Here is an 18923-nt window from a genome sequence, read left to right as displayed (position 1 = left end):
GTTAAGGATAGCAACTTTTGCTGGAATGGCTAATTACTTCCCACAGCAACAGGAAGCTGGATGACAATCGCCATTCCAGCAAGAGTTGCTATCATATCAACTTTTTATGAAATGGGGTCCTGTTGTGACGTATATTCCTTCGTCACATTCTGTCCTCAATCGTTGTAATATACAAACTCCAACAACGAGACAAACACACACACACGAGCGCACATACAAAGATCTCCATTTTTTCACGTTTATTTTAGTTAACAGGAGTGACAATCTTGGCAATGCAGCATAGTTTTGAAATCTTGCCATATTGTTTGCACAGACTGCATTTGTGTATCATCTCAATCAATAACGCACAATTACCAGGGGCGGATCCAGGAATTCTGTAAGGGGGGGGGGGGCGCAACTAATATTTCTGATGCCCCTTCCGGGTTTCATTTCATTTTTTTCTTTTTATTTCTGTTGTTTTTATCGGAAAATAAAGGGGGATACGCCGGTTGTGCCCCCCTCTGGATCCACCACTGATTACTCTTACATCACACTTGTACATGAGTTTACAATTACAAGTGATTAGACAAACAACAAATTGAAAACAAAGAAACAAATGTAGAATTAGATAGACTATGCTGAACATACTTATATAGACGCACACGCATACACATGCGCACACATTCATTTTATAACGTTCACTTGTATGTCCATTATCAGTTATTCTCATTTAAGTGTATGTAAAGCTTGTAAAATGACAGAATATATTAAATGGATGAATTGACTATCCAATGAGATTATACATATTTTCTTTTAACATTTTCGACAATCAACCGTTGTCAGGACGTACTTCCGTGACTTGCAGTAAACTAACATATTAAATGCCCTTTTTTTTTGTTGCTGTAGTTTTATTTTGTCTTAGCATATTCCTGGTGCTGTTCCCGCGAGCAGTCACAGCTATTTTGTCTGCATTAGCTAATCCTTTTCCTCCAAATATTTCGCAGCTCGTGAGAGCAGGATTCAACCAAGGTAACTAAAAGTGTTGCCATCGATATCAGTCAATAATTCATATTGGCGGCAGAGCCGAAAAATTCATGTGTATACCAGGCCATCGTAAATGAAACACATACTGAAGTGCTATTCACCATCTACGTGACATACAGTTGTTCTTATAGGCTTATACTTCTTTCTAATGAGGTATACTTATTGTCATAGTCATCTTGATTACGATGGTGATAGCTCGGCTCCTGCAAGATTGATCTACTAATCAAATGGAGAGCATCTCTTAAGCATTGTTGGAGGAGTTGCTGGCAGCCATCTCTTGTCCGACGTCTGAATCTGCGCTAACATTTGGCGAGCACGATGGACACAGTTTAGAGACCAAAAGTAGCTTGAGCTTGTGGAATCCCCAGACCACCAATACGTGAATCAAAATTACCGCGAAGCAGGCTCCGACAGCTGCTCCTGAGGCCAGTGCTGCCCTGTCCGAGTAATCGAGTATCGGGTAGATGTATCGATTGCCCTCTTCATCCGTTCCCATCGCCGCCCAGTAGATACCCGAGAATGCGACGAAGGCGACGCCGAGACAGAATGGGTAGATGAAATGCAGCACACGCACAACCGTTGCCGTCAAAAAGATTTCGACCAACGCCACAAGTCCGTTCAAGAGGTGGAAGTTGATGTCGTAGTACAGACCGACAGCCCCGGGAACGTGGATGGCGCCCCAGTACAAGACAGAAATAAGGATGCTCGACGTAGCGTAAATGTTGAAGAGAAACCACTGTCCACGTTGGAAGAAATACCATGGGATATCTGCGAGAAGTTTCAAACATGATGTTCATTTCTTTTGTGCATCACGTTAGAAACAATTTTGTAAGAGTTGCTTGAGTTGGCAATCGCCATTGCCTTTAGGGTCTCCCATAAGCCTGCACACAATATTTACCAAGTTTCCTTCAGTGAAACATGATTTTAAAAAAATCCTTTAAATTTCTCGTATTCGAGTATTCTACATTAATTTGCAATATACCAGCAATGTTTACTTCTGAGTTGTTACTCTAATCGACTATAATCGTGATGACTACAGTTTATTCGTTTTGCATCATTAACCATATCAGACAGCTGAGCTTAGTATTTGTTTTTTTTTTTTCTTACATTTATTCTTTTTGCCGCACTTTGGCAAGCAAACAAAATTGCGGGCAGAAAATGTTATATTGCCTGCTGACGAAAGTCGGTGGGATTTTGCGTGTAATTTAGTGGGCAATAAATTGGAATTCTAGTACTTTGTCTCGTCCGTTGCACAGAACGCATGCTATGCTTGCTGCGCGAAACAGGGCAGGCAGGAAACGCGGGTATAAGTATAGTCTATTTTGTCTGTCCCCCCCCCCCTTTGAAATTCAATTTAAGATGTGATTACATTGACTCTCAATATTTACAAGTTTGTTCTGTATAGATGTCTGATTTTTAAATTCGAAATTATATAATGTGAACATTTTTTTTTGAGGATATGGCATTAATTGTCCTCGCTAGAATCGTATAGTACAATGATGATCCATTCTCCAGAAAAGAAAAGTAACTACAATAAAAGCGATTAATGTATACGAAGCAACCGCGTACAAACTGCAGGCATTAAACTGCAGTATAGCCTCACCTTCATCGATATTTCTGTCGTTTCTCTGGCACACCATAAAAACGATGAGATTCCAAAGGGCGCAGAAAAGGTATGCAAGCAAAATGATGAACCCCCAGTTGGTCAGGTAGATAAAATAGTAGCCTCCAAACGGCCCTCCGGGTCGCACCGACAGAATGAAGTTATAGAGGAAATAGCCGAACAGGTACAACGTCACCACCAGTCGGTAGACCAGGAATACGGCAGAGGGCATGGGACACTGCAGAGATAATGTCAAAAGAGAATTTTTAATTTTGAGGACAGAATAACGAAGTATAATAATTATAACGATAATGATAATAATAATAAGAAGAATAATAACAATGACTGCCCTTTTGATTACTCTTCAAAGAAATGATTATTTTATTCGGAACTGTACAGGCTCAGTTAAATTTACAAATATTACTAGAATAAGTTAAAAATTGAGAGACTGCAGATGTGTCACACGTCGGGTGCATAATGATATGAATATAAGTCAATATTGCTATCATATATATGTATGTATGTATATATATATATATATATATATATATGTTTATATATCTGACAAATGAAATATATTATTATTATTATTATCATTATCATTATTAATATCATGATCCATTATCAAGTACACATAACTAACTACTTGATAATCATTGAGATAAACAAACCGTGTATAGTATAAGCAAATGATATACAGCTGTAAATGTATAATGTTAATTGAGACATTGCTGCGAAGACGAACTCATTGATAGTGACAATTACCAGTAGACAAGGAGGTACCCCTTGTTTCGTCTCGCCAGTCCTCCCCGGTAGACTGTCTAACCAGGGAGGGGAGACGAAATTTGCTGTATAACCAAAGGGTACCGACAGTGTTCTTAAACCTAAACCCATAAGGCCAAGCAGTCACCTAGATGGAGGATATAAAATTCGATTTACATTGTAAGTCTGTTGTTGTTGTTTTCCTCGCTAATCAAAAGTTCAATTTGAGGATAGAGGGCGCTAGCAGATACGTCAAGACGTTTTTTTGCGTCCTCTCCGTTTGGGATTTAATATCTTGAAATATCGCCAACAAGGAAATCCATCCTATTGTCATCTTTGGACCATATAAGTGATTTGGAAAAGTGCTATAAACTATCCTGTTTTTGAGGACTAACAGACTGTGCTTCTTGACATCTTCTGTGGGAAGTTAACTGGCGAAGGTGCATGCAATATGTATGTCCAGAAAGCGACGCCACGCCCAGACATACATACGACAGGGCCCAAGCCGGTTTTCCTACGCACAGACGACATCAGGAACAATGACAAGAAACATTGTACAGGTGAGGAAATATATGTCGCCTTGGAAAGAACTGTCAGCACGGACAGCATCCTGGGAATCCAGCAAATTCGCCGTCTATGGCGGATCTATCTGAACTCCCATGAGGACCGCGTGAAACTGATATCCAATGGGCTTGTCATTCGGGGAGCAAACGCCGCTGTATACGACGTGAACCCATTCACGAGGTCAAAGGATGAGAACCTGACCAGAGTGACCATCAAAGACATCCCGTTGTCTGTCAGCGACGAAGTCATCCGTAGCAAGATAGAAAACCAAAAATGCCAGATCCAAGGGGACATCAATCGCCAAAAACTGAGAGTAAACGGTCAACTGACCAACTGTCTGAATGGTGATCGGGTACTCTACATCACCCCACCCTCACAGCCACTACCACGGAAATTGTTATTTGGAAACAACTTCATGGGACGTGTATACCATCCAGGACAACCCGAGCAATCTAGTGCAGCTGGTCCGGTAACATGCTCCAGATGCCTTGAATCGGGACACCATGTATCCAGCTGCCATAACGAGGTGAAATGCCAGCTTTGCAGAATCACCGGCCACAAAAGGAACGAGTGTCCACAGAACCCGGCACTACACAATCACATAGCAACGCCCGACGCCTCACCACCGCGACAACCTACGGCACGTGAGAACTCCGAAAGTACCGGTCCAACACACCCCATCGAGACTGCGAGTCAAAGCACCAAGACGCGACAAACTCGTCTCGCTGATTTCATCACGAAGCTTGTGCAACAACCATTGCAGACCAACGATCCCGAAAGATCTGAGGCCATCGATCTTCGATCACCGTCGAGAACGCGATCAGCCTCATGTAGTGCAGGAGCATCTGGTACGGCATGTGAAGCATCATATCGCACGCGATCACAGGCAAAGATCAGTGAAAGCACGCCGCGTGATGACGAGAAGAGAGAACAGCAAACGGATGGAGAATGTGATGATGAAACATGCAGTATCTACACGAACAGCGACAATGATGATTCCACGTTATCCCCGGAGACTCCTCCTCCGAAGGCTGCTGGGAAGACAAAGGAATCTAAAAAAAGGAAAATGAAACCAACGAAGAAGCAGAAGTGAGTAGATTATTTGATCGTGATTAATTAGAAAACAGGTAATCTCATTAAGAGCGATGGAGTGTTTCCATTTTGTCTCTTTAAATGTAAGAGGAATATGTGATACATTCAAACGGAAGAAAATATTCTTATGGTTGAAACGTCAAAAATGTGATATAGCTTTCTTACAAGAAACATTTTTATCAGGAGAATTAGAAAAAGTAATTTCAAATGAATGGAAAGGTTTCCGAATATACGATCATGGAACAAAACACTCAAAAGGTGTAGCTGTTTTAATCAGAAACGACCTTCCAATTGACGTCATAGAGACACATTCCAAAGGTGACGGTAGAGCCATTGCGTTGAGATTTGTAAGCTATGATTCTGTTTATTTCTGCCTAAATGTATACGCTCCGGCGAAAAACGCAGAAAAAGAGCCGTTTTACGCATCATTACATAACTGGGTGAAAAAGATCAAGAAACCAAGTGAAATTATGATTGCAGGAGGAGACTGGAACTGTGTACAAAATAAAAAGTTAGACACAAACGGAATGTCTTACATATATTTACCAAAAAAATATTTTGTTAAATTTCAGCAGTGTTACAATTTAATAGATGTGTGGAGAAAAAAATTCCCGGAGAGGAGGCAATTTACGTGGAGACACCTGTCACCCAGTATATGCTCACGCCTTGATTATTGGCTAGTCTCCAGGGCATACGCTCCGTATGTACATTCCTTAGATATCAAACCAGTGTTAAAATGTGATCACAATGCGGTGACAATGAAGCTTCGGGTGACAACAAAAAAGAGAGGAAGGGGTTTTTGGAAATTGAATAATTCATTACTTAAAGATGAAAAATATAAACAAGGTATAAAGAATATTGTTCAGAAGGTTAAAATGGAGTGTGATAAAATTGATGCTCAGTTAAGATGGGAAATATGTAAGATAAAAATAAAAGAATACAGTATTAGATATGCATCTGAGTTGTCACAAAAGAAGAAGAAATATATCAGGAGCATCGAAGAAGAATATAAAAGATTGAGTATGAGTGTTAATGAAGACCAAAATATTTATGATTTAGACAAGATTAATTGTTTAAAACATGAGATAGATAGATGGTATGAATATCAATGTAAAGGTGCATATGTTAGATCAAGGGCAAGGTGGCTTGAGTCAGGAGAGAAGTCATCTCGATATTTTTTTCAGCTTGAAAAAGCAAAGGGTAAAAAAAAAGAAATAAATAGTATTGAAATAGATGGTAAGATTTTCAGAGAAGATGAAGAGATTTTGAAAAAAATACATGATTTTTATAGCAGTCTTTACGGAAAAGATGATTCCAAGTCTGATATCAAAGACTACACTCGTAATTTAGACTTTAATGTATTAAGTGAGGAAGATGCAAACATCTGCGAGGGGAAGCTCACAGAAAATGAATGCTGGTTTGCACTCAAATCTATGCATTTGAATAAGTCACCTGGCAGTGACGGTCTTAGTGTAGAATTTTATAGATGTTTCTGGGAAGACCTGAAACAGATGGTAATAGACAGCTTGAATCAGGGACATGATAAAAAAGAATTGTCTGTTTCTCAAAGTCAAGCCATTTTAACACTCTTGTATAAGAAAGGTAATAAGAACATATTAGATAATTGGCGACCAATTTCGTTGCTTAATATAGATTATAAGTTGGCGGCTCGTGTTCTGACAATCCGATTGAAAAAAATAATTCATTGTATTATATCCGAGGACCAATATGGTTTTATGAAAAATCGTTCTGCATCAGAGTGTATACGGACAGTTCAGGATGTAATTGATTACTGTCAATGTACTGAAACACCCGCTATTATTATGTCATTGGATTTCAAGAAAGGTTTTGATACTATTAATCATGATTTTTTGTTTGGTTTGTTGAAGGAACTAAGATTCAAAGAATCTTTCATTAGATGGATCAAAACGTTGTATAGTAATGCTAATGGTAGAGTAATGAATTATGGTTGGATATCTGAAGAATTTTTTATTAAAAGAGGTGTGCGGCAAGGATGTCCGTTATCAGCTCTTTTGTTTATCATTGTTGCAGAAATTTTAGCAGCAAAGATAAAGCAGAATGTTCAAATAAAAGGTATTTTAGTACCTAATATTGAATCGGAAAATGAGTATAACGATATTCGAATTATTCAATTTGCTGACGATACCACAATTTTAGTTGATTGTGTTGATTCCTTCACAGAAGTAATGAAAGAAATAGAATTTTTTGGTGAAAATGCTGGCCCAAAAATTAATTGGTCAAAATCTCAGTTTATGATGAGACTGAACTTAGATATTGAAACTATTGGAGAATTAAATCTCACAGAAGACGCCATAAAATGTCTCGGTATATATGTTGGGAAATGCTATAAAGAAGTTGAAGACCTTAACTGGGAAGGCAAAATAGGGAAAATAAAAAATACACTAGATTTATGGAGAATGAGAAATTTGACATTGTATGGAAAGGTGACCATTATCAAACAATTAGTTACATCTCAGTTAGTATACACAGCTACAGCAGTACCTGTGCCCTTAAAGATCATTAGGTCAGTAAATAGATTACTGTATTCTTTTTTATGGAATTCCAAACGGGAAAAGGTAAAACGCACCGTATGCTGCAACCCAGAAACAGGAGGAGGACTTAAAATGGTCGATTTGCTTTCAAAATGTTTATCTCTCCGTTTATCATGGTTTAAGAAGTATTTTTCTGAGGAACAAATGTCATGGAAGATTTTATTTCAATATTGGACCCAGAAAATTGGCGGAATGCCTTTGTGTTGGAAATTTACACTGCAAAAACAGTGGTGTTAGATTTAACACCACTGGTGTTGAATCTAACACCGGCCGAACTTCAATAAAGGACCACACCATCTGGTGTTGAAGTAACACCGTCTCTGGTGTTAAAATATCCAACACCCATGGGTGTTAAAGGGTGTAAAAATATACCAACACCAGCCTCGGTGTTTTTTCAACACTTAAGAGAGTGTTAAGAAGTTGACACCATAATGGTGTTCATTTGACATCCCAACACCAGTTATGGTGTAAGTTCAACACCCGTGGTGTTAAAATATACCAACACCAGCTTTGGTGTTGCTTAGATTATTGATAAGTTGACACCACTTTGGTGTTCTTTTGACACCCTTTAACACCAATGACGGTGTAACTTCAACACTATCTGTTGTTAGAATCTATACCCCAACACCTGTCATGGTGTTATTCTAACACTTCAAAGTGTTATAAGTTTGCATTATTTGGTGTTTATTTGACACCACAGAAGTGTTGATTCAACGCTTCAGGGTGAGAAATAAATTCCAAGTGATGCCAACTTATTAACAATTTGAAGTGTCGATACCTCGACATCATTTCACACTCTCCACATTCAATCGCACAAAATAACACAGTAATGTAAGTAGGTGAAAGACAGTCACGTGCAACTAGGTTGATCAAAATATTTAATAAATTCTGTCTGTCACAACAAAACACAATAATTCTATTACATGTAATGAAAGCCTCATCTCTACAATATAAGTATCAAAATGGAATACCTTTGACCCTGTCAGTTGGTTCTTTGACTATCTATACAAATGAGATACATTATGGCTATTGTAGGCTAAAATATCAAATTTAAATACTCACTCTGAATACCTTTGGCCTTCTTGGCACTATCAAGTTGAATTTTCAAATGAAATTGATACTAGTATTATATCTTCTTGGCTCTATCATTCAAATGTTCAAATTGAATTGCCTACTCAGCTGTGTAATTCAAATATTCAACATAGATCATCCAGTCTGGTTGTAAAATGTTAACATAAAAAAAAAGATTATACTCTTTCTTTTGATCAATGCTATTGCAAGTGATGATACAAGCATGTGAAATTCGGATCATTTGAATATTCAAATGACACACATAAGGCCTTCTTGGGCCAATATTTTCAACTCGAACTGGATGTAATTGATACCCCCACCTAAAACTTAGAGAGTTAGCTCAATTCATGATATTCTTGTATGCCTTTTGTTGAAAAAAAAAGTACAATGTAACAAAAGTTGTTACCAAAGCAAGATTACTCAACAGTGAGATCAGTGTGCGACTCATTTTAAGATTACACTGGTTACATGAGCGAAACCTCAAGTCAAATGCTAGAAAACTGAGGGAGCTCACCCAATTCACAGTATTTTTTGTTTGATTTTCATTTTAAAAGATGGTTGCCATTACATTAGCACTCTGTTCAATATTTCAGGCCAGATGCTCAGAAACTGAGGGAGATTGCATAATCAACTGTTGTGTAAGTTTTTAATTTAAAAATGTCACTGCCATGATAACACTTTCTTTGACCGATACAAAAGATGACATTTGCACATTCAGCGCACTACAGTGGTCACGTGCCAAATTTCAAGTCAAATGCCTAAAACATGAGGGAGTTATGAGTCAATCACAATATCTTCGATTGCTTTGTATTAAAAAAAAAAATAAGTTAGCATGGCAAAACATTGACGAGAAAAGTGTTTTGCACATCTAGAATTTATCTTGTCACAATATATAGGTGTCATATCTCAAGGTTATTGCTAAAAATTGAGAGAGTAAGCTCAATCCACTTGTAGTTTATACGATTCTCATTACAAAATACCATTAACTTGACAACATACTATTTGACAATGACGAAAAATAAAATTTGCACAGGTACATAATACAGTGGTCACATGTGCCAAATTTAAAGTCAAATGCTCAAAATCTGAGGAAGTTAGCTGAATCCACATCGTACTTGTGGATGATTTGTATGAAGATGCTGTTGCCATGGAAACGGATTTATGACCCCCACAAAAAGTGTCTTGCACGATAACATATTATCATAGTGACCATATGTATCAAATTCAAATTTAAATGCTAAAAAAAAAGAAACTAAGAGAGCAGCGTGATCCACACAATTTTGTATGATTTGTTTAAAAACTGCAATTGCCATGGCAACAGATTTCTGGACAATCGAATTTCAACAGAATTGATTTAAAATTGAGTAGCTTGATCCACATTCTGTATTTGTAATCTTCATGAAAATTTGATGTTACCATGGTAATGCATTACTCCATACTGACACATGTAAACTAGGACATGTAAAAATTACAAGGTCGTTGTTCAATGTCCTCTTGACTAAAGGTAATCACCTCCTCATCAAAAACTGTCATCGACTAATGGAGAGTACTGCTTCATCAACTGTATACAATTTGTATCATCAGTCTCTATCTCGGTTCCTCCATAGAACTGGACTTGGAGTATCTTCACAGTTTCATTGTCACAATGATGATTCTTCAAGTATCTTCTAAAACCACTGAACGAATCAAATTATGTCCGTACACAGGCCCCCTGGGCGAAATTTATTGTTTGTCCATCACTCAGTCCATGTTCGTATGGCAAACAGTGAAAAAAAGCAGTTTCAGTGGGAACTCCTAAAGAATACATCACTTCATTATCTATTTGAAAGTTTAGATCTCGGTTCACGGACTCGGGGTAATTCCAAATGTCCAAAGGTTGATGAGAGGTTTTGCATACCGTAGACAAAACACATATTTAATGTGCTTTGAACAATGTGTCGAAGGCACTCTGAATGATATCACCAGGGCAGGGTAGTACCAAGTGGTCAACAATGAAGTAATATTGGTACACATGTATGTTATTCTTCTGACGTCCTCTGTCAAGCAAGCTGCATCTTCTGATCTTCAAGCAAGCAAGCTGCATCAAGAGCTGCATCTTCTTCTGCTTTCCCTCTTCAAGTGGTGATCAAAACTAGCATCAGGCTGAAAATGTAAGGAAACAATGAAAAACAGACAGACATTGTATGAATCTATTACAAAGAAAAACTAGACAAATTTGACTGTGACCTTTATTTCGATTCCATAATGCAATTTGATAGACTCAGTCATACATAGGCTTAACACATTTTATTCACATTTATGATTATTTTAACAGATTTCAAGCTATCACACACACGGAGGGATGGACTACTCAAAACCATAACAATTCAGGCACCACTTCTTGGCAGAGGATAATAAATGGATCTTATTCCATTTTACTTAAAGATCACTATAATTTCACAATTAAAACTCACTTATACCTAATTTTTTCTTAAAGAAGCTTTGAAATTTATCACTTTTCTCTTATTCGTGACTGATCAAAAAGCAACTTCAAAATTTCAGCCTACATATGGGGAAGACAATCTTTAAAGTTCAAGGATCGACTTTGAAGCATTCATGAGTAAAGTTCTCGTCGACATCAGGACATAACCCTGACAAAGGCAAGTGCGCAAAAATATTCACAACATCCAAAAAAAAAGTTAACCTGTGAAACATGGAAAAGCAAGTGATCTTAATAAATTACATAGTCCAACAACACAAAAAAAAAAACAGAAAATTTCCCTTGACCTCTAATTTCTTTTCTAATACAAAAACAGATCATAGAAAGTAGAAAATGCAAAATCAATTAAACTCGTAAAAATCAATTTCATTTTCAGAATACCAAAGTACTGTGAGTTCTAATTGCCTGTCCAAAATGACTCATAAAGGCTTGTTCAGATATGATGAGTCAAACTCCGGCAACATTTTAGTGCACAAATGAATGCGATATGAGATGGTAAAAAACAAATAAACAGATCAAAATGCAACAAAACAAAACAAAAACACTGAGGCAAGAGGAATATATTTTGCCACACAGTGGCAAGAAGTTATGGTGCAATCAAGCTCAAAAGTAAGTGAAGATACAATGTCATGAGTTTATCTTTATCTTATTTTTTTTTTTGAGTCGTGTGCATTCATAAACATAATGAAAGTGGCGTGGTTCGGCGCACCATATCTGAACACTAAAAATGTCAGGGGGTTTGTCGCATCATATTTGAACAAACCTTATAGTCATGTAGACTTACCTTTTGAAATCGGATAAGGTAGTCTATAGCCAAAGCCACAGCAATCTTGCACAATCCTTGCGCCCTGGTTCACAGGTGGAAGCAGATAGAGTACAAGAAGGATTTGCAGGTTACTTACATTCTATGCTGTGTTGTAAGACATGCATGTTATATACAATATATTCTACGACTCATTAACAAAGTATCCAGGTATCAACAGAAATTATCAGTGAATTGCACTGCATAATCAGGGAGCATTAAGTAAAACATATGATCCTTCATGTAGGATGAACCCATGGGTTGTTGTGTGACTTCTTTAAAAAAAAACAAGAAAAAAAAAACTCTTCTTTATTTCATCAGCATCTCCAAAATAACAAAATTACATTACATATTGATTTGTGACTGTGAACTTTTATATTACAATTGAGTTTGGTGAAATCCATTCATCTGCCTTTGAAAAATCAAAGTCACAAAATATTTCCTGAATTTTTTTTTTCATAATGAAGGGCTCCTGACCCTTGATTATTGACCTCATGACCCTTATCGACTCCAGGGAAACGTTTGATAAAATGTATTGTCAGATGCAAAGATTTCAGCTACTTATAACAGTTGTCACCAATGACAAGTTTTGTGGAACGCCCCCTGGATTTACATAGCCTTACCAAGTTTCATTCACAGATGATTGTTTTCAACTTGCGGCATGATACACAAGAAACGATATTGGATGGATAGACATCTAGAACATAAAAAAGGGGCTTTCAAAACCTATAGTATTGTGCATACCCTGACTGCTACCAGGTCTGGTGGTACACTATTTGATGATTGCTCCAAGTCTCATGAATCCACATCAGTTTTCCGCATGTGTTCTCCCAGCAACCTCAACAGCTTGACTGTGGTTTCTGAAGGCTTTCCTCTTGCTAGCTTGACAAGACCTTCCACCAAAAACTGGCCACTGCTCAAAAAAGCTTGGCATCGTTGCCTGGGAGAAGGAGTGAGAAGTACTGTTCAACCTGCAAGTGTAAGGACCATGAACATACATAATTATCAAGTGGCTACAAGTCCACAAACTGTCAAACTGGTGCGCAAGGTGTGATGCACTGGCTTAGGACTCAAAGTACTGAACATCCACATAACTGCACTAGTGTATTTACTGTATACAAGTGCATGAAACAGATTTATCTTGTGTGCATGAAAGATTTGATCAGAACTGCAGAAAACAAAGGGTTTTGTTCAGGTGGCTTCAGATTAATTCAGTCGGTGATTCTATTATATATTGTATACCTACTTGAGATATGCTCATAATTTCAAGTTCGTTTTAATTAGCCACCAGGGGGGGGGGGGGGGGCAATAATATCCTGCTTCCAGGTATTCATCATCTTTATGCAGTGTACATTTATGCAAATATTATTTGAGGAGAAATGGAAAAATCAAATGCCATTTTGCAATTGATCTACTCTCATTTTCAAGGTTTTTTAGATAGATAATAAAAGGTCTTTTTGCAATTCTGTCATTTGCAAGATTCTCAAGTGCACTATTGCCAATATCATTAAGTGTGGCAATAACATAAGTATGGGGAAGAGGCATATTCCAGAAGGGATTTTTTTTTTTCAAGAGATTATTTCAACAAATACTACCATCAAAGTAGACGTATATTCCCTCACCTGAATCATGAAAAAAGCGATGATACATGTATTCCATTTTGACTCATTTGTGAAATTTAGGATCAGTTCTCAGACAGAGAACTGCCAGAGATGGGCTGTGATTCTGTTTCTCGCTACCCTTGAACTCGCACCTTACAATTAGATCTAGAGTCTAGAGTCTTAACATGGACTCGGTGGAAATACCGGTTTTACATGCATGTGACGTCATCAACTTTATAAGAGCATATTCTTATATAATGTAAATTTGTAAGCGGTTAGCAAACTCATAAATAGTAGTACTCATATTAGAAACTAGTTAGTAAATTCTAACGTAAGATCCACACGCAAACACTAGCATCATATATAGGCCCCTACGTTCCTACGTGTACACTGTAGCTACTGAAAACATCACGTAACCTGTTGTGATAAACAAAAATCGGGTCGGGAGAACCCCCCACCCAGCCCCTTTAATCGGGTATTTACGCTCTTTTTAGAGCGATATTTGCTACTAGTACCTAGTACTAATTCACACCTAACAGTTTGGACCTAGAACAGTTACAGTAGGCCCTACAAAAAATATAGTAGGCCTATAGGGGCCTACCAGCCTACCAGTATACCTACGAACATGTACACACAAACATTGTTCGAACTTCGTCTTCGTGCACGTCAGTAGCGGGTAATGATTTGCGCGCTAACAAAGATCCGCACCAGAGCCTCAGAGGTAAGAAAACTACATCAATAACAATACAAAATGCCACGGAACCTTTTATATTTAAAATTTGATGATATTTTTAAAATGCAATTATTGGACAAAGGAACCCTCAGCGAAATTCGGACTCAATGCACCGCTGTGCACAGCGCGTTGGTGTTATGGCCTATTATGTATGGCAAACACTATAGGCTACATGTACTTAGTATGCTGCGCTACATAGTATACTATAGTATTACGTGCGTGCAAAGACAAAGTTGTCTATAATATGCGATGAAATCCGTGAAAATCATGCACATCGTTTATGATAGAAAATAACTGGTACAGGAAATAATTACCTTAAAAGATACTTATCCCCGTTGACAGACTTAGCAAAGTCACCATCATAGATTTAATGTCATTTTTAGCCCCAGGCGACATCGAAAACCTGACTATCGCGATGACAGACGTTGACGACTCCGCGCCACAGCAACAAATTTCAGGCATTGGCATGTGTAACCAATGAGATCATCGGACTGCGAACACGTGACTTTCTCTGGTGGACAACTAACACCGATACGGTGTTATTAGTGAAAACCCCCTTTTCATGACAAAACTATAACACCACTTGGGTGTCATTTTAACACCGAGAATCTAACACCCAATGAATGAGAGAATGTTGGTGTTAAATTAACACCGAAGGGTGTCAAATTGTGTCCATTTAACACCAAATTTAACACCCACAGTTTGACACCCGGTTGGTGTTACACTTTTAACACCGCATTTTTTGCAGTGTAATTGCAAGAAAAATGATATATTAAGAATATGCAGAAGGAGAAAAATACCTGAGTTTTACATTGACCTTTTCTGTTCATGGTCTGAGTTAAAGTACATAGACATGTTTAATGTTAATGATATAAAGAAAGAAGTTGTTTGGAATAACAGTCATATTAGATATGACAACGAAATGTTATGTTTCCAGAGCTGGATAAAGGAAAATGTTATCACAGTGAAACAGATTATAGAAGATGGGGAGTGGAAAGACGTTACATCCATAAATGAAACCTTCCGAGACAGGCAGCTGCTCGCCTCATTTGAATTGTCTAAGTTAAAAAAAGCATTCCCCAGGTTTTGGTTAGACAAGTTACGTAATAATATACAGACTCCTGTAGTGCTGCACACAGAAGAATTTGATGCTATTGAGTTGTCAACAGGTGATAAAATTAGTGTACAGAAAACGTCAGCTAAACATTATTATAGATTATTTTTGCATAAGAAAAAACAAGAACCTTCATGTTTATACCTCTGGCAAGGTTATTTGAATTTACCCTGTGATTTTGATTGGAAAAAGGTATTGCAATATAAGTTTCATCAGATTAATGATAACAGAATAAAGCAATTTAATTTTAAGCTTTTTCATCGAATACTGCCCAGTAAAGACAATTTGTTTAAATGGGAAATTTTGAATGATAATTTGTGTACTGTATGTAATTGTAAAGAAACCACTTGTCATTTTTTGCTGAAATGCAAAAAAATCAAAATGTATTGGAGAGTGGTTTCGGTTTTAATTCGAAATATTTTCGATCTTGTGATAGATATCAATGAAAAAGTCATTATTCTCGGATATGATATAGGTAACAAAAAGATGAAATTAGTAAACCTTTTTTTGAATTATGCCCAATTCATTGTCTACAGGAATTATGTCAGAGAACGCAATGAAAGAAACAAATGTTTGTTCAATGTACATCATTTAATAGAAGATTTGAAAGCGGAATTAAGATTTTATATCAGTTTGAAGTGCAACCAAACGAGATTCGATGATATTGGATTAAGAAGAATACGCAATTACTTTGGTTGGTACCATTGATGTACCCTTCAATTATTTTTTTCCTGTCATAATGATTATGTTGAATGCCTTTTGGATACTTGCAGATAATGTGATTGTAAATATGCGAAGATATGTGGAAAAATAAAGTACCTCAGATGAGGAAAATAGAAAAAAAAAATTTGACAGAGATACAGCCTATTCTGTATGCCTTTGCTACATGTATGTATACAGGTTGGTGTATCTCCATCCATGAAAGACATATTATGCTGTAAAAATGTGCGTGCTACGAGGTTTCTGTACTAAAGGCCGTGTCACACCTTTCCGGGCAAGCCTTGCGTGCGACTTGCGAAGAACAATTTTTACTACCCGGAGGTCCCCGTAGATGACCCGCACATGGCAGTATCTAGCACGTATCTCACCCGTAGTCGCCCGGAGGTGCGCTCGCAAATCTTTTTATCCGCAACCATGTTTAGGCCCAGTCACACCTTTCCGGCCAAGCAACGGGGGCTTGTTGCGTGTAGGGATTTTCCAGCATACCGGACAATTTCTGAGGGCGGACAAGAATCTGGGCGAGTCAGTGCATGTGTGTTACTATGCTGGACGCGTTCTACTTAAATTCTACTTGCGGGTATACTTTATGATCTGTGTGCCAGGCGCGTGGGGGCTGACAACTCAGTGAAGCAATTATTCCTCTGAAGGAATGACAGGAGTCCCATAGAATGCCATTATCTTGGCTGCATACGGGGACTGCGAAGTACCTGCGTGGGAGTTACCTGCGAGATGCTGCCGCTAAGGGCCTCCTACTGGCGTTCTGCGTGGACCTCTCCGGGCATCCCCGCGACTCACCCGGAAAAAAAATTTTGGTCACGCTCAAAACTTGGCTGCGGTTAAATCGGACTTGCGTGCGCTCCTCCGGGCAACTACAGGCGAGATACGGGGTAGGTACTGTCAGGTGCGGACCAACTACGGAGAGCTCCGGGTAGCAAATTTGTTTACCCGCAAGTCAAGCCGCAAAACTTCTCCAGATACGGTATGACAAGGCCTTTGGCATGTTCAAAATTTGTTCCGAGTGAGTCGTGGGGGTTCGCTCGCAGAGGTACACACAGAACACCAGCAGGAGACACTTACCGCCAGCACCTCGCTGGCAACTCCAGCGCAGGTACTTCTCAGTACCCGTAAGTCGCTCTTAACAGAAAACGGATCGGTTTCAAAGCTCTCACGAAGGTCAAACGGAATGCACGCAAGTAGAAGGTAAGTAGCACGCGTCTAGTAGGTAAGAAACAAGTGCGAAACTCGCAAATATTCTTCTCCGCCCGCGGAAAATTCTCCTGCGTGCTGGAAATTCTCTCCTCGCAACAAAGCCCACGTAGCTTGCCCGGAAAGGTGTGACACGGCCTTAAGCTGCGGACCACATGGCGTGTAGCAGACTGTATACCGGATCGGAAGGGCACATTTCAGCACTCCTATATACCCAACGCCTACAACCAACTACACTGTGCTGTCGGCCTGGTTTTCAACCCACCCTCCAAAACAAACTCGCCGGGAGGAAGGTATTGTATGAGTCACGACTGACAGAGTTTCTATACGATCCATAACTGGAATTGAAAGGGAAATATGCAGGGGGAAAAATTATGACTAAACACGCATAACCATGTAGCTACGTATGGCACACGGAACTGAACTGCAGCCTATGCGTTGCAGAGGGAACTGAAAACATTGTTAGAAAGCCTACTGGATTTTCCTCAGGCGTAAACGAAGACCCATGAAGTCAATATGGTTGGTGAAGCTTCTCTAATTCTTCTTACCGCAGCACTATTGTAAACGTTAACGAGCAAACGGTATTAACATGTATTGCTTAATACAGATGTTAGCTCAGGCTCTTGTGTCAAATAGAAGCTAACATAGTTTATTACGAGAACACATTAAATGATTCGTCTGTGATAGTTTCAAATTTCAATACAGCAAGAAAATCTAATCCATTTAGTACTTCTTTTCTTTTAAAGGAATTTCTTATAAAGTAGGCTGGTTAAAGTACCCTCCACCGTACCAAAAGGTAAAAAATGAATAGATAAAATACATACATGTACGTAATATAGGCCTTCTCAACGCAAGTAATAATGTGTAGGCCTATGTCGTTTTTATTCGTCAGTGTTGATTGGGGTCAAGGTCTATCATTCTATTGTAGTGGTTGGTGAATTTTGATTGTGCTACCTGTATAAAGCTGAGACAAATTTCAAGCGAGTGTATCCATGAAACTCTATCCGTTGTCAAGATGAGTAACTACAAGATGTGGGCGTGATATAGAGGGGGCCTACTTCCGGTTTGCTATACACCATGTATAATGTAACCTATACTTGTTTGCAGCTATAATATAGTGTGTACAGAGTGAAATGTTTTGAAAATACACGTCAAAGCATGTTGATTTTGCTGCAAGTCGGTCATGAATGGCAACAGATCACATAATGTTCGTAAAAAGCTAGAAACCTACTACTTTCAAGAAAGCTGCTGTGGCCTACCGCCATTGCTTTCTCATGCACTATGTTTTTGTTGTCCACGTCAGCTGCCATATCTGACCTTTTGGTTGCGTTCACTAATCGTGAGTGTGCGTTAAGAAGAACCTCTGTTAATGCTATGATGAGAGGTTAATGGTATACGTTAAAAGCACTGGTTTCAGATGATTAAGGACTTCAGGGGTTTATACGTACGGAATCACTAGCTTACCTGGGCCTTCACGAAGACGGACGCGGGCACGCCCCCGAGACCGAAATCGGAACATTTGGGTCGAGAACATTGGCATGATCCTTTCCTCGAAGACATTTTTTTTTCTTCTCTCAAGC

General features: G+C 38.5%; 1 protein-coding gene across 1 annotated transcript; it reads right to left on the bottom strand.

Moving 5' to 3' along the window:
• Window positions 1-1264: 1264 nt before the first annotated feature.
• Window positions 1265-18903, bottom strand: LOC139722077 (protein rolling stone-like). Its single transcript, XM_071633399.1, has 3 exons — window positions 18808-18903; window positions 2627-2864; window positions 1265-1791 (listed from the first exon to the last, which is right to left on the bottom strand). The coding sequence occupies exons 1-3, from the start codon at window positions 18901-18903 to the stop codon at window positions 1265-1267; spliced, it is 861 nt and encodes a 286-aa protein (XP_071489500.1).
• Between the last annotated feature and the right edge of the window lie 20 nt (window positions 18904-18923).

The sequence above is a fragment of the Diadema antillarum genome, unplaced genomic scaffold (genome assembly GCF_040938485.1).
Source record: "Diadema antillarum isolate AM-2024a unplaced genomic scaffold, OU_Dant_1.0 scf00000156, whole genome shotgun sequence".
Classification (NCBI taxonomy): domain Eukaryota; kingdom Metazoa; phylum Echinodermata; class Echinoidea; order Diadematoida; family Diadematidae; genus Diadema; species Diadema antillarum.
Note: the sequence above shows the minus strand (reverse complement) of the source record. Positions and strands in the feature narration are given on the sequence as shown.